The sequence below is a fragment of the Chiloscyllium plagiosum genome, chromosome 1 (assembly GCF_004010195.1).
Source record: "Chiloscyllium plagiosum isolate BGI_BamShark_2017 chromosome 1, ASM401019v2, whole genome shotgun sequence".
NCBI lineage: Eukaryota > Metazoa > Chordata > Chondrichthyes > Orectolobiformes > Hemiscylliidae > Chiloscyllium > Chiloscyllium plagiosum.
The window spans coordinates 67,956,790-67,979,639 of NC_057710.1; the positions used below are offsets into that span (position 1 = coordinate 67,956,790).

At 38.7% G+C, this 22,850-nt stretch overlaps 1 protein-coding gene across 1 annotated transcript in view; it reads right to left on the reverse strand.

The window, feature by feature from the left end:
- Positions 1-10,350: 10,350 nt before the first annotated feature.
- cspg4ba (chondroitin sulfate proteoglycan 4ba) overlaps positions 10,351-22,850 on the reverse strand; it is a 108,854-nt gene continuing 96,354 nt past the window's right edge. Inside the window, exons 8-10 of the mRNA XM_043688541.1 lie at positions 22,649-22,818; positions 15,951-16,128; positions 10,351-13,063 (exon numbers count right to left, since the gene is read on the reverse strand). Of these exons, the coding sequence (XP_043544476.1) occupies positions 11,019-13,063; positions 15,951-16,128; positions 22,649-22,818 (2,393 nt within the window). The 3' untranslated portion in view covers positions 10,351-11,018. The remainder of the gene's footprint in view (positions 13,064-15,950; positions 16,129-22,648; positions 22,819-22,850) is intronic.

Sequence of the window (22,850 nt, forward strand, 5' to 3'; positions counted from 1 at the left end):
AGGTCTTCCACCACCCATCTGTAGTCTATTTCATGACCATCTGAGATTCGACCGACTATGGTGAAGTCATCAGCAAACTTGTAAATGGCATTAGTCTAGTATTTGGCGACGCAGTCATGTGTATACAGCGAGAACAGTAGGGCACCCTGGGGGGTTCCAGTGTCGAATGTTAGTGACAATGAAATATTGTTCTCCAATCTTTACTGGGTCAAGAAATTGAGGATCCAGTTGCAGAGAGTGGGGCTTACTCTGAGATTACTAAGTTTAGTAATCAGTCTCAAGGGGATAATAGTGTTGAAATCTGAACTGTAGTCAATGAATAGGATTCTTACTTAGCTGTTCTTGGTGTCAAGATGTTCTCGGGGAGAGTGAAGGGCAAGTAATACGGCATCTGACGTGGATCTGTTGGTTCAATAAGCAAATTGGAGTGGGTCAAGAATAGTGGGGAGGCTGGAGTTGATTAATGCCATGACCAGCCTTTCAAAGCACTTCATGACCACTGAAGTTAGGGCCACTGGGCGGTAGTCATTGAGACATGCTTCATGAGCCTTCTTAGGCACAGAGATTATGTTGGCCCTCTTGAAACAGGCAGGGACAGTGGCCTGCTGCAGGGAGAGGTTGAAGATGTCCGACAAGACCTCTGCCAGTTGATCTGCGCATGCTCTGAGTGCACGGCCTGGTACTCCGTCTAGCCCTATTGCTTTCCTTGGATTCACATGAAGGAAAACTGATCTGACCTCTGATGCAGTGACTGTCGGGATAGGTTTGTCAGGATTTGTTAGAATAAATGTTACCTCTCCATCAAAGTTCTGCTCAAAGCGAGCATAGCATTGAGACGATCTGGAAGGAATATGTCATTGTCTGCTATTTTGCGCTGTCTCTTTTTAGAACCTGTGATGTCATTCAGTCCTTGCCATAATCGCCGGGTTTCTGTCTGGGTCTCGAGTTTGGATCGGTCTTGGTCCTTGGTTGTCTTAACCGGTCTGTGAAGAAATAGTATGTTGGTTTTCTATGCTCTCCACCAAAGGGACAAGTTTACTCTTACTCACATTATACTCCATCTGCAAAATTTTTGTTAATTCATTTAGCCATTTTTTTCCACTCTTTTGCAGACTCCTTATGTCCTTTATATATGGTACTTTCCTACCTATTTTTATGTCAACAACAAATTAAAAGGCCATAAATTCAGTTCCTTTAGCCAAGTCACTCACAGAGGAGGGAAATAATTGAGGAAATAATTGCATATTTCCTCTGTGATTCCTGTTAGTAAACCAAACTTCTGACTATGCTAATATATTTCCCCCTACAGCATGGACTCTTCCTTTCTTTGTAGTAACCATGTGAAATATTTTATGGAAATCAAAATACACCACATCCAAAAGTTCCCCATTATCCACATTGCTTATTACTTCCTCAAATAACTGTAATAAGTGAGCCCAACATGCTTCCCTTCCAAACAATCTTCTTGATTTATTGAAATGTATGCTTGCTGATTATTATGAAATATCTCCTTAAAATGTCCTTAAAGCCTATCCATAATTTAAGAGGCAAAAGTCAAGTGTGTGATGGAATATTTGCCACTTGCTTGGATTGGTGCAGCTCCAACAACACTCAAGAAGCTTAACACCATCCAGGATACAGTAACCAGCCTGATTGGCATCACATCCACATCCAGTCACTCCACCGCCAAGGCTCAGTATCATCTATATAATACTCTACAAAAAATCACAAAGGCAGCTTAGACACACAACTATTTTCATCTGGAACTACAAGCCACTCACCTTGCTGCTTTGAAATGTGTATCACCATTCCTTCACTGTCGCTGAACCAAAATGCTGGAACTTCCTTCCTAACAGCATTGTAGATTTACCTACAATACATGGACCATGGTAGTACAAGAAGGCAGCTCACCCCCATCTTCTCGAGGGCTGTTAGGAATGGGCAATAAATTATTTTTATTTCAAAGATATACATTATTCATTATCATAGAGGTCTGTAGCATGGAAACTTGCCTATGCTACCCAGTTTTTACAATTTTAAGCAAGTTCTGTTTGCCTGCATTTTGGTCCATATCTCTCCATACCTGTCCCATCCATGCATTTGTCTTATGCATCTTAAATGATGAAATTGCACTCGCCTCCACCAGTACCTCTGGCAATCCGCTCCAGACACTCACCACCCTCTGTGTGATAAAATTGCCTCCAATTGGCTAGCTCTCCCTGGATCCTGTGAGATTTAATCTTACTCAATAACCTACTACGTGGTACCTTGTCAAAGACCTTGCTAAAATCTATGCAGACAACTTCTACCCTCATCTACTTTTTTAGTCACCCCTTTAAAGACACTCCATCAAATTCATAAACGATCTAAAAGTAAATACAACAAGTAGAAAACAGTTCTGTACACATTGCAGAATGTTTACATTCCTTATGAGAGCACCCATCCGGTTGCATGAAAAAAATGCATCTAAATATGAAAGAAAACCATTTACATTCCCATTGATGTTGCAAGGGTATCTCAAAATGTAACAGACCTTCATTATATTTTGACAGAAAAGCCTCAGATAGTGGTCTTCCCCCACTGTGCCTTGGCTACAGCTGCCCCAAGCTTTTGTACATAGAATTGTCCAACTTTTGGAGAGATCCATGGCAACAAGGCTAGACCCATCCTTCGCATAAGACAAATGCATGTAATCCTGAACCTTGGAATGTGGTAATCAACAACACTCAGTCAAGGTCAACTGGAAGATCAACATGTTTCGGGCAGATCAAAGCTCATCTTTCACTGAGTTGGTGTTCCTACAGGTGCAGTCTGTTTGTGCGTCCTGAGAAATAGATATAGAGCACAGAGTCCTGTGTCATGGAGCTGCTCGGGATGAACCTCGACAAAAACCACTGCCTCTTTCTCCAGACCTCCTTTGCAAAGGCACATTCCAGCAGGAGGTATGTAACATTCTCTTCCCCAACGCAACTGCAGTGGTATACAAAGTCTGGGTGTGCATGAAGGATCTCACAGGCAGTGGCCCTTCTCACCACCAGCCAAGCAATGTCTTGGTGCTTGTTGGAAAGTTCTGGTGATGAGGCATTCTGCCAAATGATTTTGACAGTCTGCTCAGGGAACAACCTTACAGGATTTACCTTCTTCTTTTCCCTCAGTGTCTCGATGATGCTACATGCTGATGGACTTATGGTCAAAGGTGTTTTCCTTTGCAAATTTCTCCATGATGGACAGGTGGTATAGAATTGTCCAACTTTTGGAGAGATCCATGGCAACAAGGCTAGACCCATCCTTCGCAACACCGGGGATAGGTAGAACCTCAGTACATAGTGACACTTGATGTTTGCAAACCCAGGATCTAAGCACAACTTGCTGCAGCCACGCACAAAGGTGGCCATTGGGATGAGGGTGACTTTGGGTAGTCTCTTCACCCCCTTATCCAGAGTTCTGTACATGGAGTCCCTGCAGACACAGTCCATCTTAGATCACCAGATGAAGTGGAAGATGGCTCAGTAATTGCAACAGTGCAGATTCACCCATGCAAAGAAACTGCCATCCTTACCTGGTCTGACCTGCATGTGACTCCAGACCCACAGCAATGTGGTTGACTCTTAATAGCCCTCTGGACAAATAGGGATGGGAGTAAATGCTGGCTGAGCCAGCAATACCATCATCCTGTGAATTAATAAAAAATGCATCCCATGTAATCTGCATGTGGGCTAAATCAACACATAGCTATAGCTATACCATTCTGATAAGCTCCAATTATTTGTTCCTGTATACTCCACCCTACAGCATGGTTACTGTTAAGGGGCCTGTACAGTAATCCCACAGATAACCTCTTCCATTGACTATTTCTTATCTCTACCTGAACTGATTCTACATCTTCATCTTTGGAATTGAGGTCATCGCTCCCTCTGTATTAATGTCATCCCTAATTAATGGAGCAATCCGTTCACTTTTGTTTTGTATCCCGCCTTTCGGAAATGTCATGCACCCATGAATGTTCCAGACCTCGCCTTTGTGTCAGCTTGCCGTGTCCCTGTAACGGTAATCGGATCAAACATACTTATTTCTATTTGTGCTGTCAATTCATCCGTTTTGTTACAAATGCTAAGCATAGCACAGAGCTTGAACTGTAAAGAAACAAAGAAACCATATGGACTAGTCCCAGACCACAGAACACCATTTCCTGAACAGCTGACGGAGATTTCCTCTGACAGCAAGCTGTATTCCAGTCTGTGCCAGCTCATGTGGGAAAGCTAAAGAGGCAACATTGAGAACCGCACCAGAGAGCTCCCCAGAGAGCTGGCAAAGAAAAAACTAATCATTTATATATAGCATATGATGCCAAATTACTACAAAGTAAAGGTTCACTGACCAGATTTATCCTTTACTTAAATACACATCAAAATTAATTTCATGTACAGGGCGTTCAAGACATGTGTCTTTAAAAAAAATTAGATAAATCCTGCATAAAGACACACATTCAAAACAACAAATGCAAATTATTCTAATAAGTTTAGAATCATAATGTGAAGGTAAGTAAATACCATTTGTCTAGCATTGCAAAAATTGATAAATAATTGTGACCTTTCTTCAAGGTTTGTTTTGATGGTAATTAAAGAGAGAAGATACAATACCATGTATCTAATTTTTCAGATTAATTTCTAGCCACTAAATATATATGTTTACAAATGGTGCCAGTTCGATTTTGTAAGAAATCTGATATGTTTGATGTAGCTGATGTGTTGTTGCAGTTATACAGGGCCTTGGTGAGGCTGCACCTAGAATATTGTGTGCAGTTTTGGTCTCCTTTTCTGAGGATGGATGCTCTTGCCCACGAGGAAATGCAGTGAAGAGTTACCGGGCTGATTTCAGGGATGGCAGGACTGACGTAAGAGGAAAGATTGACTAGATTAAGTTTGTTTTTGCTGAAGTTCAGACCAATGAGGGGGATCTCATAGAGACTAATAAAATTCTAACAGGACTAGACAGGGTAGATGCAGGGAGGATGTTCCCGATGATGGGTGTGTCCAGAATCAGGGGTCACAATCTGAGGATTTGGGGTGGACCATTAGGCAGAGATGAGGAGATATTTCTTCATCCAAAGAGTGGTGAGCTTGTGGAATTCATTGCCACAGGAAGTAGTTGATGCCAAACCATTGAATGATACAGCACTTGGGGCAATGAGATTAAAGATTAGGGGGGTGAAAGCAGGGTTAGGCTATTGAGTTGGACGATCAGCCATCAGGCACAAAGAGCCAATTGGCCTCCTTCGGCCCCTATTTTTTATGTTTCTATATTTCTCTGACAAATCAAATAGCTTCATTGATCCATAATTGGTAAAAGCCTTAGATGAACCAAGTAAAATATTAATAAATCATGCATTAGGTGAAAGTTGCATGTAATCATTTGGAATCACCACCTTCACATAATAAAATTGGTTTCACAATTCTGCACAGCTTAAATTTTGGTTTTCCTAATTATGCATTTTGCAGCTGCCCATATTGTGCAGTGGTGAATACACAGTGGTAAAACAGGATGTACCAAATGGTTATTTATGGACTGCACCTTAAATTGGTTTTTTCTCAAGAAGCATGCAGCATTGATGCAGCAGAGCCAAACTTCTCCATGGAAAACTAACATTCCTGTCAATATTCCATTTTAAACTCTTAGCTATCAAGGAAAATCTTTGAGATTTGCTTTAACCTTAATCTTCTAGTCCTCAAGACATGATATAATTATAGTTTAGAGCCCTCTTGTGGTACAGTGGTAGCATCCCTACCCTGGACCAAGAGACTTAGATTCAAGTCCCATCTGCTCCAGAGGTATGTCATAACATCTCTGAACAGGTTCATGAGGAAAATAGGTACAACTATAGTTTACAGATGAATGATCTGAAAACTGAAGTGAAATACGATTGCATATCATCTTATTGACATTTAGAACAACTTTGATGCAGATATTTAATTGCGCAAAGAAAACCATTAATGGTGAAGCAGAAAACCTCTTATAGGTGAAATGTACAAATTTCTGGAAAATCTAAAAAGAATAAATATTCTTTACACCTTAGCAATGCTGTAAAAGGTACTTCAGTTCAGCTCAAGGCTTTACTGTGGCTGAACCTGGAAACTAGGATGTGAAGTGCAAAAATGAAGAGTTGATAAAAGTGTAGCATGACTGAAAGCAACAAATCTTCATCACTCCAAACCCTATTTGGTGATTGTTAAAGTTGTTCAGGCATGTGACCCTGTTTAGCAATGCACAGCATCCCCCTTACAGGGTTTGCCTTATTCCTGGAGGGTACAGAGGCTGCAGCTGATCAGTGTATCATATCTTGAAGTGTTGACTATAAGTAAAAGCCTTGCCAACAAGCTAAAGCCCATGGAATGGGGGCAATGACAACATGGTTACATAGTTAGCTAAATAACAAGAAACACATTAGTGGTGAATGGTTGCTATTTGGACTAGAGGTAGTTGGGGAGGTCATAGTTTTGTGGTATTATCGTATGAAAGATGATAAGAGTTTGAATTGAATTTAAAAAAAGAATCTAGGATTAAGAGTCTAATGATGACCATGAAACCATTCTTGATTGTCATGAAAAAAAAATGTGGTTCACAAAGTCCTTTAAGGAAGGAGATCTGCCATCCTTACCTGGTCTAGCATAGGCGAGACTCCAGACTCACAGCAATGTGGTTGACTCTTAACTGCCATCTGGCAATCAGGGTTGGGCAATAAATGCTGGCCTAGCCAGTGACGCCATCATCTTGTGAGTGAATAAAAGAGAGGTGGGACATACATAGTAGGGCTCTGCAGGGGATAGAAAAAAGACCACTGCTTTTCTTGATAAATGTTAATAGCCTGATCTGGGTATTGCAGGCGACACAGAATATAAATTACTGTGAACTGAGAGGAGGATGATGAAGATTAGCATCAAGAGGACAAAGACAGAGTGATGGAAAGGGTCAATAGATACATGTGACAAAATTTGAATTGACACATCTTGAAAGGAAGAATGAGGTAAGACAAAATAAAGTATATTTCTAAAGGAGGGGGGCAGGAGCGGAGAAACGGAGGAGCAGCTAGGGTATACATACACACATCACTGAAGGTATCAGTTCTAATGAAGGGTCACTGGATCTGAAATGTTGACTTTGCTTTCTTTCTTCAGATGTTGCCAGACCTGCTGAGTTTCTCTGGCAATTTCTGTTTTAATTATTGAAAGCGACAGGATGGTTGAGAATGTGGTTTCAAGGTATGAGAAATTCAGATTTTGGACTTCAGTTGCATGAACAGCTTGGAAAATGATAAGATTTGATAGAGGTGTTCAAAATCAAGAGCAGATAGTGTGAAACTGTTCCGCTGACGGGAGGGTTAAGAGCAAATGAACAGCAATTTAAGGTGGTTTGCAAAAGAACCAAATTTCTTGATTACTGACTGGTTAGGATCTCAAATGCAGTGACCAAGGTGAAAACAGATTCAGTCAAAAGGGAATTGGATAATTACCAGAGGAGAAGAGAAAGTGTAGGGATAAAAAGGATCAGGCAGTGTAGCGTGGGACTAACTTAGTTGCTATTGCAGTGAGCCAGCATATAAAGTAACCAGCTCTATAGATGAAAACAGTAACATTCTGAAAGAACTCTTATATGTAACTCTGTTGAATTTAAAATTGGTACTGCAGTTAAATACAGCATCACAATAAAATGAAATTTGGAATGCAGAAAGTTTAAGAACGTTTTCAAACAGAGTTTGTCCTCTTCGAGATTAGTTTCCCAAGACAGTCCTGTGCTAGCCATGGGATAGCAAACTGATGTTAGGATCTTCCAAACCTCCGTTGTCTACCACTAGCAAGGTCAAGGGCATCAGAGATAATTATTGGAGCACTATCAATATTCAGACTGTAACAATTGACACATTCTAACAGTGTTGTGGAATTGACAAAATAAAAATTGCTTCATCAGTGTTACTACATCCTGAGGGCAAATTATATAAAGCCCTGTTACCAGTACAAGAAATTTAGCCAGGAATAAAATTGAAAAAAAAAAATCGATTTTCTTTAGTGATGAGAAATTAAGGTTATTCATTACCCAGTATATTATGTAAAAACATTTTGGGACTCTTTAACATTGTCACATGGCTGCAGTACTCTAATATAACACTCAAAATAGTAAGATGTTTTGAAAGAACATCAACAAATAATATGCAAAACTTGAGTTATATAATGAAATTTGCAAAGAGGCAGATTTTAAGGAAAGTCTTTAGGAGGAAAAGCAAAGCTATAGAAATGGAAAGGTTTTGGGAGGGTTTCCATAATTTAGGTTTAGCCTAATGATGGAGTGTTCATCAAAAAGATACTCATGAGACCAGAATTTGATTATTAGAAAGGTTTCAAGTTATTTCTCAGAATATTGCACAGAAAGTAATGCAGAGTTTTCAGGACGAGACAAGTACATGTCGACATTTTTTATTAGCTTAGAATCATACACGATGGCATACCATTGAGTAATATCCTTTGGAGCTTAGTGAGTCACTGGAAACTTGGCATCATTTTCTTCAGTGCATATTAAAACTTAAGTTCATTCAATTTCTATTGTGTCATAATGGAAAGTCCATTCCTAATTTGTGAAGAGTAGAACAGGTGTAAAAATATTGCATATGGTATAGAAATATTTTTCCCAAAACATTTATTCACAGTCACTGTAGAAGAACAGCACAGATAAGGACATCAGACATTTAGGTACAGTGCTATGATTAATAAAATCAATCGCAATCCAATATTTTGACTTTTTAACATATATATTCATGCGAAAAATCACTTTTTAAATAACATTCCTAACTTGAAACAAGTTGAGTAAAAAACTTTCAGTCTTTGCTAATTGTAGCAACAAGACATTTGAAAAGACAACCTTAAACATTATACCTAGATTCTCCATAAAAATATTGAAGAATTACTGTATCATTGATAAAGTAACAAACCCCTTCTAAGTACACCAAAAGTAAATTGCCCTCATTTTATTTATTTCTTACTGATATATATTAATCAGGTGTTGGAAAATACTACTTGTATTCCTCTCACTTCAAAGTGAAATAATTTGTGTTGGTGCAGAAGTGGATATTACTTGTGGTTCATGCAGATTATTGAATCAAATAATGGAGAGATTTGCACTACAAATGACCTGAACTGTACTTGGATTTTGAAATACTTGATGTTGCCACATAGTGATGAAAAGTAGAGAAGATATCCCAATTCCACTGCTGTTCATACTTTATATTAATGAGCAAATTGCAAAAATCCACTCAACCCCATTAAACAAATTAGGGCATAAAATTCTTGAAGTGCTTATATCCCAAATTTGCTATTTACTACAAATACAACAAGGCAAAATTTTAAACGAAATGTCACATTTCACTGACTGATTCTTCTAAATCTTCAAAATCATGTTAATTTAATATTACAAATATACCTCTTTGAATTTTTACCCAATTACTTAAGAGTCTTAAAGAATTACTAAGTATAACTAAATTAAGTAAATCTAGATTTTGTAAAAAAGGGAGTGAGCATACTTCCTTTGACAACAGATCTGCCACTAAATGATAGAATGTGGGTGCTTGACAGTTGTGGAGTGAGGAGGACAAGGATGTCGAAGTCTCACACCTAATTTCCGACTGAACTTTAACCCACGTTTGCTGTACGGGTAAGGTGGGGCACAACCTACACAGCAATGCCATTGTAAGTTAGTACTGAACTTAAAAATGTGTTGCTGGAAAAGCGCAGCAGGCCAACACATTTTCCAGCAACACATTTTTAAGCTCTGATCTCCAGCATCTGCAGTCCTCACTTTCTCCTAAGTTAGTACTGAATACAAACAGTTCCCATTTTTAGCTGCTCCAAAGGGTTTAACACACAACGCGAGAGCCACAGATCTAAGCAGTAGATTTAAACAATCTTGGGGGACAGATAAGTTCCATCTTAGGTTTTTGTTTCAAATTCATGCTCTTTTGAACATGCCATAAAAAACCAAAGCTGCCAAGAGATAAGAAAATATCTAGCTGTACTATCTTGGTTTACTGGTGATCTGTCATAGGTTTGAAAAATACCAGTTTGGTTGTGTTGTTTCCCTGGATGTTTTGTGATAAGGCCATTATGAACGATTGGCTGAGTTTCAAAGCCACAATTATTTCAATAGGGCCTTTTGAGTTCACAGTTTGATGGACAGCTTAAAGAAGCCATTAAAGGATTAACAGTCTTTGATCTAGGATCTGCACTGAAGGTTATTTTTACAAGAGATTTTTCACTTGAGGAGATTTAAAAGCTTTGATAGAGTTCCATGAGTGGGAGTTTTAAAAAAAAAAAAATTGAGTGTGCATAAATGAGAGTTTTATTTTTACCTCCACATGGCTCATGTGCTCTGCTCATAATGGATACAGGTAAGTGGCAATGGTAGGGCAGGGTTTGAAGGGTCTTTGAGGGCTTCAGGGACGAGGACAAAAGGGCCTAACAGCTTCTGAAATAACTGAAATGATATCCCACAGAACTAAGATGGGTCTTCTAACCAATCTGTCTCAGCACTCGCGTGTCCCCTATGGTTGCTTTGGATTTACTTCTAGGGTTGGAGGTCCTCAACATGATCATTCCTCCTTCTTCTTGGAGTGTAAATTGGTTCTTACAGGTCTCTGTAAAGTGAAGCAGATCTGCCAAGTTGGGAACTTCCCCACTTGAGTTACCTATACTCTGAAGCAAAAATCTGGCTTTGAGGTGAGGAATATCTGATTTCAAAGTACGATGGCAAACTGTTAAAATAATGATTTTAATTATCATATCGACCACTTGTTTTCTGAAAAAAAATTCAAAATTCATTTTAGCAGTGCAACTTGTAAAGATGATGTGTGATCACTTTTCATGTTCTGGACATTTATTTTAAAAAATAAGACTGAATGTGATTCTGTCAGCAATTTCTCTCTCTTATTTCTTTGTAACACAGCAATGTTCATGGGTAAATGTAAATCTCTTGCTTTATTAAACCCAATATTGGTTGTTCCTCAAAGTTGGATGGGTCGTACGACAATGCTGCACCATTTCTGCATCAATCTGGGAACAGTTATAAAGTAGAGTTGAGGTGTCTTTTGAACTGGAGGCTGTGGTAACCATTCGATTCTGTCTTTCTATCAGTGAAGGGCCAGAAAGGCCACCTGTATTAAGATGGGAGACTGTGACAGCTGGAACTGTTGGGCTTCTCTCTACTGGGTGAAAGTTTGGACTGTACGCTCCACCATTATTGGGACAATTACTAATGAGAGGCTTGTGACTTGGCTTCTTCTTCTGTTTTATCAAAAATACAACAATTGTGAAGATGACGAGCAAAAGAGCTAAAACTGCTAATGGCAAAATTATCTGAAGAGAGCTGTGATCCTGAATGTTTTGAGCAACAGGCTTGTCATTGACTTGTTCTAATGCAGTCTGTTGTATGAAGCTTGCCAGTGTCACATCTGGGGCAAAGGCAGACATGTTACTTTTGCGATTTCCCCAACGAGATCGGTTTCGCCAATGTGGCACAGGTTTAGTAGGAGAAAACGTGGGTGTCTCTGTTCGAGGGCTCGGTGATAACTGTGCTGATGTAGAGGCTAAATCTGACATATGTGAATTAAATAGTGAATTTTCAATTAATGTGATGTCAAGTACTTCAGAACCATTAACTGGAGTAATACTGTAGAGAAAGGTGCCTTCAGCTGGTTGCACGTTATTTGCTGTCAAAAGAAAATCAAAAGAGTCATTCAATAAGTCCAATCCAGTCATATTGGCTTCAACCTCAAGGAACAAAAGACCTAATTCAATGTCTCTCTGAGTAAATATTTTTTCAGCTTCTCTTCGAATTCTCAATGTATGGCTTAGTCTCACAAGTCTGCCATAGGATGGTAATCGCTTTACTTCAAACTCGGGAATACTTGCAGTCTGGTTGGCCAACATACTGGCATCCAACATGTTTGTCCCAAGCTGACAGGTGGTTCCAGTGGGAATCTTAAAGTTTTTTGCCATTTTCAGCAAAGGCTTTACTGTAATGTTAACTACCTGCTCAGACACATTGCTTTCAGAAGTCAGTACTGTGAACTCAAAGCTATCGTGTGACGCAGAAAGATTAGTCATATGATAACTCAAAAGTCCTCTCATAATGTCTTCCTGCTTAAACAAACTCACATTTTTGTTTCCAATCATTATATGTCCAAATTGTGGAGGTGCAGTAATTTCATAACTTATCATTGCAACTTTTCCGTTCGTTTCTGCTGCCAAGTGTTCATTGGTGATGGTAAAAATACTTTGTCCCTGTTCAATTTCTAGTTGAGTGTTGTTTATAAGTGTGATCATAATAGGTATAACCTCCAAATTAAATAACTTGTATAATGGCCGGTGTTTACCATCAGTTACACTAAAATAAAAAACACCAGATGATGAGCTTCCATCTTGAACAAACCAAATTTTACCATCATTGATATCAGCCTGTGTAAAATACTTGACAGACAAATTCAAGTTCTCTGCTGTTGCTAGATAGCCATTATTGGGTCCACTGATAATACTGTATTTGATTTCTTCTGGTAGATTATCTAAATCTTCAACGTTTATATGGTCTGAATTCAGTGCAGTATTGTAACCCTGCAATATCTTCAAACTGGGGGCTTTAGTTTTCAGTTCTGGAGGATGATCATTAACAGGAGTAATGGTAATATTGAACATCTCTTGTATTACTTCACTGTCATTCAAGGGCATTGATGCAGCTTTGCTTTTTGGATTTAGCCATGCAGCAAAGGTAAAATTATCTTTCAGACTTTCTGAGTCGTCATGCAAGTATGTTATTCCATATTTATTAAGAATAAACTGAGAAAAATAGGGTTTCTGCTTAGTGATGTTACGCTCACCAACTACAATCACACCATGGTTAGGCAAAGCTGTTACTTGATACCACACTTCATAAAATGAGCGTTCGGACTCTAGAAGTTTGACCAGTAGGTTTGAAGCATCCAGCTTAAATTTGTCAATCAGTACTCTTTCACCTTCTGTAACAGCAGCACCTATTAAGGAAAACAAAAACTGCCTTAAGTAAAATAAACTACGTTGAGTTATAATTTGCATTTATATAGCACCTTGGACATCATTTGGATATCCCAGAATGGTTCATCCATTGATATTACTTTTTAAGGAGAGTCACTGCTTTGCAGCTAAATTTAATACATAAATTGCACAGAGAAAGATTCCATAAAAAGCAACAGATAAATGATGAGTTTTAGTGGTGTTAACCGAAAACAGAAATGTTGATCAGCTCACTGGAAAAAAAGCTTTTCATTGAATAGTACCATGAAATCTTCTCCATATAATTGAGACAGAAAATGGTGCCTTCATCTCTCATCTGAAAGATGATAATGCAACAATTCCTGAGTTATGACTACAGATATCAGCCTGTTGGAAAGACCTAGAATGAAGTTTGAACCACAGTCTATTGGCTTAGATGTGCATATTAACACTGAATTGAGCTAATAATGTACCTACATTGAGTCAAACTCATTTCCATGATGATTAAAATTTAAAATATTGCTTAAAGCTCATCATGGAGTCAGGTGTTTCACCAAAGAGCAGAAGCACACTCAGACAACATATTTATTTGGTGCTGTATCCAAAATAAAAACAAACAGTTGAACCCTGCAACATAGCAGTAGCATTAACAGTTCAACTCCTGGTTTAACGCAAAGGCAAAGGGCTTAGTTTCCCACTAAGGAAAGGAATTAACCAGGTGTCGGCTGTCTCCTGATGCCATGTCATTTTTCTGACACAGCCAGGATGCGCTGTTACTTTCAAAGCAAGGATGGAGAAGGGCAACCCACATATCTCCAGCTAATTGCATATTACTAACCATACTATTCACTACTTCTTCACAAGCTTGTAAATGGACTGCAGAGGACCTGTAAACAATTTCCCAATCAAACATCAAGAGAAGCGAACACAACAGTGCAGAGCTGACTGGTAATAATGCAGGAAGCAATTAAATTATGTTTCTGCTGTCAAGATTATTTTGGTAAAGAAGGCATTATTCACTCAGAGCAGGAATGATACCTTTTTCATTGACTATTTGATCGATAATCTGTGCCTTAAGACTGCTACCTTCTGATTTCCTGTCTCACTTCCATTCTGTTGCACAATGGAAAGCCCAGTAATGGCTGCTGTCTGCCTTTGAACATTGCAGTGAGCAGACAGATCCAATCTCCCGTGATAGCACAAATAGGATTCCATCTTACCTTGTCTCAGTTAGGAGATCTACATTTAAAATACTGCTGAGTCGGCAGGTTTGCAACCCCAGGCTGATAGTCAAGCTGTAGGTGGCTTGAGAGAGTGAAGTGGGAGGCAGGCACCGTACATGGATCAGAGGAAATACTGTTTTAGAAAACTGTGCCAAATACATTCAAGAAATTCAATGTGTTTGGGAATTTGAACAGTTCTATTTTCTCATTTGATGTAGAAATTAAAATCTTCAATTACAACTGCTATGATTTTGCAACAAGCTTCTCTGATTGGCATATTTATGCATCCTGCTTCTTCATTACTGCTTTCTGTAGGGATATTAATGGCCTCTACCAAAGCCCTTCACTTTTTCTAATCCGTCTTCTGTGATCTGCTAAATGTTGAGGTAAACTTTGATGCAAACCTATGCTAGGAATCTGGATTCAGATCAAAGGTTGAGAAAGCAAGGCTCTGCTGGATTTAAAATAACATACTGTCTGAACAAATAATAAAGCTGGAAATGTGTTGCTGGAAAAGCGCAGCAGGTCAGGCAGCATCCAGGGAACAGGAGAATCGATGTTTCGGGCATAAGCCCTTCTTCAGGAAGGGCTTATGCCCGAAACGTCGATTCTCCTGTTCCCTGGATGCTGCCTGACCTGCTGCGCTTTTCCAGCAACACATTTCCAGCTCTGATCTCCAGCATCTGCAGACCTCACTTTCTCCTTTCTGAACAAATAATAAAACCAATTAAATGAGAAAAGCCAATGATGAGAGACAGCATCAATCAGATTGTGAATTGTATTCCTTGCTCCTGGCTAAAATGGTAAAACATCTATAAGATAAACATAAAATGCTGAATCTACACAGCAATTTAGTAGGTATCAGTAAAGAGAAAAAAAAACTCATTAACCTTTTATGCTTAATTAGAATCAAAAACTAAATGGTAGTTTTGTAGTAATTGATAAAAGAAAAAGGCAGATATGACGAGGTGATAGAGAAAGAATCATCGATGGAAAGTTATTTAGTTGAATGATTTGTGAATTGGTTCAACAGAAGAGCATTAGATAACATTAAAACAAAATCAGTGAGACAAAAAGGAACTCGTTTCCATTGTGCCATTCTGAGACATTTTCCATCATTTATATTTATAGAACAGCCTAGAAGGGCGTAAGGTTATTTATGCAAATTTGTGCAAAAAAACCCTAAATTCCAGGTAAGAGCATGCACTTCAGTTTGCAAAAACAGCACAATAACCAATGATGGGAAAAATACAGTTGGGGCCCAAAAGCTTTCATTTTTGGTGGGCTGGAAACTTGTTTGGATACAGCAAGGAAAATTTTGTCTTGAAGAAACAATGATTGATGCCTATGTAGAGGCTGGACAATCAAGCATAAGCACAATACTCTAAAATGCTGATGTGATGAAGCAGTGCATAAAATACACTCATAGTTTATCAAATATTTAGTTGCCCCTCTGTCTAAATAGCTCATTATTATTGCAATTGGTGTGGAATTGGCACAAAGGTAGAAATAACAAATCCCAGCTTCAGTCCACTTACGGTAAAAGTCTTGTTTATATGTGAGAAAATTCAGGATCAAATTTTAAGAAATGCAAGGAGATCGAAATGATTATGTTGGGCAGGCTCCAGAATTTTCATACACTCAAGATATACTTTGAATATTTCACCTGTATTTGCAAGTAGACAACTGGAATGTCCAGTGTTGATGTACGAGATGGTGACATGAAACTCTTGCGGTTCCAATGAGGCTGGCGGGGAAAACACTATAAACGTAAACGAATCTTCAGCAGTCCAGCCCATGGCATCAGCATGTGTATGTTCATATGCAATCAAGCCTTCATTCACCTGTAGAAAACAATGATATATGCAGCAGACAGGTTTAACTTAGATAACTGGCGTTAACATAAAATGTAATACCTATGATGTTTACAAGCAACTGTACTTACACATTAGTTGCCTATTTTTACTTTGCCATTATATTATTATCTGTCTTATTACCTAATTTTACCCATTAATCCCCAGCTAAGAATGAATCAGGATGAGATTAATGCCCAAGAAAAATATTGTTCCTAAAATCTCAAGAAGATTCATAAATCATATTAAACCTCTGACAAATTTACAGAAAATGATTAGGACTTTGAGAAAGCGTCATCTCCTTCTACTGGGTTGGATAACTGACTGAGTGAGTAACTGACCAACAAAATGTGACATCTTAAGACTTCAATAATTTGTAACACAGCATCATCTTGTCCATTCATAACTGTCCTTGAGATACATATTATCCTGAGTTAATTGCCTGTATTAGATTAAATTCATTTTGCTTATCAATTTAACTTTTCTTCCACATCAATTCTCTTTATCACCATTTGTTTGAACAGAAAATAAATTAGCTACTTGGATTCAAATCTTTGCAAGCTTTTGTTTTAAGGATATTTACATTTATCCATTTTGAATTAAAAAGCTTTTGCAATTGATTTGAGTTTTTTTTCCTGTTTTCTTGATTTGCTTCATGTAGTAATTGTATCAGAAGCAGTAGATAGCAACATGGCTACACAGCGGTTCAAAACAATTAAACACTGGAAATAAAAATCCCACCCAAGAGGTTTATCTCCAACATGGAATGTTTCAAACAGAGGGTGTTACGTGTATAGAATGAGCTGCCAGAGGAAGTGGTAGAGGTGGGTACAGTTAAAACATTCAAAAGGCACCTGGATGGGTACATGAATAGGAAGGGTTTAGAAGGAATAGGCTAAATGCTGGCAAATGGGACGAGATCAGTTTAGGATATGTGGTCGGCTTGGGCGAGTTGGACTCCAACATTCTAAAAATTCCTTAAATCCTTTTCATGTTGTTATTCAATGGTGCATAGTTGAAATGGTATCTAGTTATAGGATATAATCAGCCAGACAATATAACTTTATAGTAGAGAAGATTTTCATTTGGTGGTATCTAATAAGCACTTAAAGAACAAAGAAAATTTACAGCCCAGGAACAGGCCCTTCGGCCCTTCAAGCCTGAGCCAATCCAAATGTACTGTCCAAACCTGTTGGTCAATTCCTAAGCATTTGTAACCCTCTGCTCCCCACCTACTCATGCATCTGTCCAGACACATCTTAAATGAATCTACCTTGCCTGCCTCTACCAACTCTGCTGGCAATGCGTTCCAAACGCCCACCAGGTACAATTCATGACAAATCAACGTTAATCACTTGCTTCCTTTTTTCTCTTTAATATTGAGTTGCACTATCCAAATTGATGTGTGGCTGGGCCTGCAAACCTTGGGGGTGGTGAGGGATGTTAATGGTTGGTGGGGGAAACTGCCCTTTCATAAAACTGCCATCGTTACTTTTAGAGTTGTTGAAAGTTCACGTCAAACAGGGTTGACAGCATAAATATTTATGCTTTGAACACACCAGTTTTTTTTTTAAATCAGCAATGAAGATAAAAAATACCAATTTATACTTGGATTAATTATAATATTTTGGAACTCAGCATAACTTAAGTTGTTGCCAACAGTCCCTATCTATCAAAGTGAAGATCATGAATGTAATGAAGTTTAAATATTTAGGGATCATAATAATGTATTTCTTCTTGGGTTCCTGCTAAGTTATTCTTTAAAGTTTATGCTACTAAGTCTCCAGACAGGGCATAGACCAGTTTAATGTTGAGTTTTGCAAAGGATTGTGTCATTGCCTCCACATCTACCTGCTGCTATTCAAATGTAGGAACACAGGTTGATGACATGCAAAGGTCAATGGCCTTGTGCAGTGTGTCACCTGGTTGCTCCACCCAAACTGTCTCAGATAGTGCAGGAATAGGAAAATCTACTTTGGATTTATTATGTTGCATAACAAGATACAAATTTATCTGTCCTTGTTACGGCTACAACATAAATTTGATTTTGTGGGTTTCTGGTGCTCAGAAAAATAAATGCAAATGATGAAATGAGATATAAGTGGTCAAGTACATTTCCCACAACATATAAGTGGACTAAAACAAAACAAAGAACTGTGGATGCTGGAAATCAGAAACAAAAATTGCTGGAAAAGCTCAGAGGGTCTGGTAGCACCTGTGGAGAGAAATCAGAGTTCATGTTTTGGGTCCGGTGACACTTTTTCAGATATGTGAATAAATTTTGTTTTGCCTTGAGACTGGATATTTCATGCAAATTGCCCTGATGAGCATGAGACCAAAGGTTTCAATAAACTGAGTGATTTTTCAGAAATACTCCAGCTTTAGACTATCAAATGACTAAAACTTGCAAATGTAGAAAATAAGAAATGAGTGATGAACTTCAACAACACAGGCTGATGGGAAGACACATGGTGATCCATGCTGAGAAGCATGAGTATATATTTATTTAACTGGTGTCAAAAAATAATCAGAGACGACTGATTTTTTTACATACTCATTGGTTCAGTGTCAGAATTCTGAAGAGTTATGTCAAACTCAAACGTTAACACTGCTTCTCCCACCATAGATGCTACCAGAGTTACTGAGTTTCTTCAGCTGTTTCTGTGTTTGTCAATGTCCTGGTGACAAGGGTTCAAATCCCACCAAGGCAGATGGTGAATTTTGAATAAAAATCTATTAAAAAACTAACCTACTGGCACCACTGTCAACGTCATAAAAATCCCATCTGATTCACTAATGTCCTTTAGGGAAAGGAATCTATTATCCTTACCTGGTCTGGCTTATCTGTGATGACAGAGCCCTGGCAATGAGGCTGACTCGTAACTGTCCTTTGGGGCAGTAAATGCTAAATCAGTCAGTGCCCCTCATCTCTGAATGAATGAAAAAGGGGAAAGTGCTGGGATGATGTACGTGTCCAGAAAGGCTCAGCGTGATTGTTAATATGTGACGTATCATGAGAGTTCTTAGATGTTGGCACTTATTGGACGCCAATGCCCATGGAGGTGGAATGCAATGAGTTGGTTCTGACATTGAGATAGGCGTCACAGAGTCATACAGCATGGAAACAGATCCTTCAATCCAACTCGCCCACGCCGACCACATATCCTAAATTGATCTAGTCCCATTTTCCAGCATTTAGCCTATTCCTTCTAAACCCTTCCTATTCATGTACCCATCCAGGTGCCTTTTAAATGTTGTAACTGTACCGACCTCCACCACTTCCTCTGGCAGCTCATTCTATACACGCAACACCCTCTGTTTGAAACATTTGCCACTCAGGTCTCTATTAGATCTTTCCTCTCTCACCTTAAACCTATGCCCTCTAGTTTTGGACTCCTCTACCCTGGGAAAAAGACCCCTATTCAACCTATCCATGCCTCTCATGATTTTATAAATCTCAAAAGTCACCCCTCAGTCTCTGACACTCCTGGAAGAAAAGCCCCTGCCTATTCAGCCTCTCCCTGTAGCTCAAACCCTCTAAACTACAGAATGTCCTTGTAAATCTTTTCTGAACCTTTTCAAGATTAACAACATCTTTCCCATACCAGGGAGACCAAGATTGAACACAATATTCTCAAAGTATCATCAAAGTCCTGTACAGCCATGACATGATGTTCCAGCTCCTATATTCAGTGCACTGACCAATGAAAGCAAGCATGACAAATACCTTTTTCACTACTCTGTCTACCTGCGATTCTACTTTCAAGGAGCCATGCTCCTGCACCCCTCTGTCTCATTGTTCAGCAACACTCCCCAGGACTCTATCATTACTTGAGTAAGTTCTTCTCTGGGTTGCCTTACCAAAATGTAACATCTCACATGTATCTAAATTAATCTCCATCTGCCACTCCTCAGCCCATTGGCCCATCTGATCAAGGTCCAGTTGTACTCTGAGGTAACCTTCTTCACTGTCCACCACACCACCAGTTTTGGTGTAATCTGCAAATTTACTAACCATACCTCCTAATATGGTTTCATCATTTAAATAAATGATAAAAAGCACCAGACAGCTCATGTGATTCTGCTCTATTTTCCTGGATAATGTACATTACTCAGGCCCCAGTAAGGCTCTGCCCTAATAGATTTTTCCCTAATTGCATTATCAGCAATTGTCTCCTTACAGCATTTATGAACGTGCCTGAATGTTTACAGTATTTAAGTGACTGTCTAATCAAATGTATAAAAATATCATTGGACCTTAGTAAATATGACTGTTTCGTAAATGACTTGGCTTTGCTCACAGTAGAGCACCTATGGACTTCAGTATACTCATACATTCTAAGGCCCAGGCATCGGGGAGGTGGTGGCCTAGTGGCATTATGGTTGGACCGTTAATCCACAGATCCAGGTAATGCTCTGGGTTCCCGTATTCGAATCCCACCCTGGCAGATGGTGGAATTTGAATTCAATAAAAATCTGGAATTAAGAGCTGAATACTGGCCACAAAACCATTGTTGCTTGTCTGGAATAACTGATCTAGTTCACTAATGCCCTTCAAGGGAGGAAACTGCCATCCTTGCCTGGTCTGGCCTATAGCAGGTGAATTGCGTTCACCAGTCATGCCTGAAATGTCGATTCTTCTGCTCCTCGGACGCTGCCTGACCTGCTTTGCCTTTCCAGCGCCACACGTTTCAACTCTGATCTTCAGCATCTACAGCCCTCACTGTCTCCTGGTCTGGCCTCCAGACCCACAACAATATAATCATCTCTTAACTGCTCTCTGGGCAATTAGGGATGGGCAACAAATGCTGGCCCAGCCAGCAACACCCTCATCTGTGAATGAATAAAAAAAAGCTGGAAAATTCAAACAAAGAAAATCAAATATTTGTTCATGACTGAAATATACAAGAGCTTCCTTTTCTAGCTTATGAAGAATTGATCAAATACAAAGAAATGAATTATTTCAGGTTGTTCAAATAAATTATTTATTGTGTCTGATCTGACTGAAACCTCTTTATTTCCATTGGACACACAGGTTCCCACTTGGTTAAGTTAGAACTTACTGGCTGAATATTTCATGAGCTCTTAATGTTGTCTATATGAATTATTTAAGATGTATTTATGGCATTTGAAACAAAGGCAATCATTCTTTACCCCATTATTCTGTCTATCCTTAGTTTCTGTTTCATTGCACTAAAAGTCATGATACTCTACATTAAAAAATCTTTGGCAATTATGTATCTGAATAGGGTATGTATCATGGATTTTAATCAGTATATTAAACAAAACAGCTGGAAATGAGGCAAAGCTTAAGAACATTTGTAGAAAGCTTGTACACTTGCATGGACTATCAAACACTGTTCAGAATATTATCAGGATTCAGTGCTGATTTTGCAATAAAATTACCTGAGGAAAATGTGCACAATATTTTTCTTCAGCTTTCCCAAAAGAAGAAAGTCAAGCGATCCATATAAATCTGACAGATTAACAGAATCATTTCCTGAGTTCTAGTGGGAGATACAGAGAACCATTGCAGAAAATTTACCTCGTTATATATTGTGACTGGATTTAAAAGTACAGCCAACAAACTAACATTGTGCTTTTGTCAAAGGAGTACAGACAAGAATAGCTCCTTTTCTGATTAAAATGTGTTTTTAAAAGTTTTATTTCAGTGAAAATGGTGATATTAGTTATTAAAAGTTAAATTAATGGTCACTATGGCTTAATGGTGGCACTCTGACATCTGACTGAGGGTTGGGACTAGAGTGTTTGAGTTATAACGACAGGCTGGGACATTTTTCCCTGGAATGTAAGAGGTTGAGGGTTAAACCTTAAGAGGTTTATAAAATAATGAGGAGCACAGATAAGGTGGGTAGGGGGAGTTCAAAACTAGGTGGTATGTTTTAAGGGGAGAGGAGAAAGATTTAAAAGGGACCTGAGGGGTAACTATTTCACACAGAGGGTGGTTCGTATGTGGAATGAACTGCCACAGCAAGTGGTAGAGGCAGATGCAGTTACAACATTTAAAAGACTTTGCCCAGGAACATGAATAGGAAAAGTTTAGAGGGATATGGTCCAAAAGCAGGCAAGTGGAACTAGTTTAGTTTGGGAAACCTAGTCAGCAAGGATGAGTTGGACTGAACGATCTATTTCCGTGCTATATGACTGTATAGCCAGGAGTCCAAGCGAAAGCAAATAACTTCAATGCAGTACTAGGAGGGGCCTTTCGAATGAGACCCAAGTTTCCTTTTAAGCCTAATGCATGGCACCATCTGAACAGGAACAAAATAATTTTTCTGTTGGCCTGAACTAAACTTACGAAGGGCAACTATTGGTTGTGACGCATGTGGGGATGTGCTGTTGATTTGAAAAATGCATTATAAACACAAGTACTTCTTTATTCTTCAAATAATTAATTGTTAAATATATCATAAAATTGACAAGTTTTAAGTTTACATCAATTTTTGAGCCTATATGTAGATCAAAGGAAAATTACTGAACATACACTTACCATGGTTTGGGTAAAGTTGGTTTCTTCGTGAGTCACATTATCAGTGTCAACTTTTACCACTCTGCCAAGTTTTGGAAAACTAACCAAAGAATACATTATGATGCGATTTCTAGTGTTGTCATCATTAGTTGTAGCTTTCAAATCTTCAGACTTAATACGTTTAAGTGTTCCTGAGAGAACAAAATTCAGTGAATAAAATTAA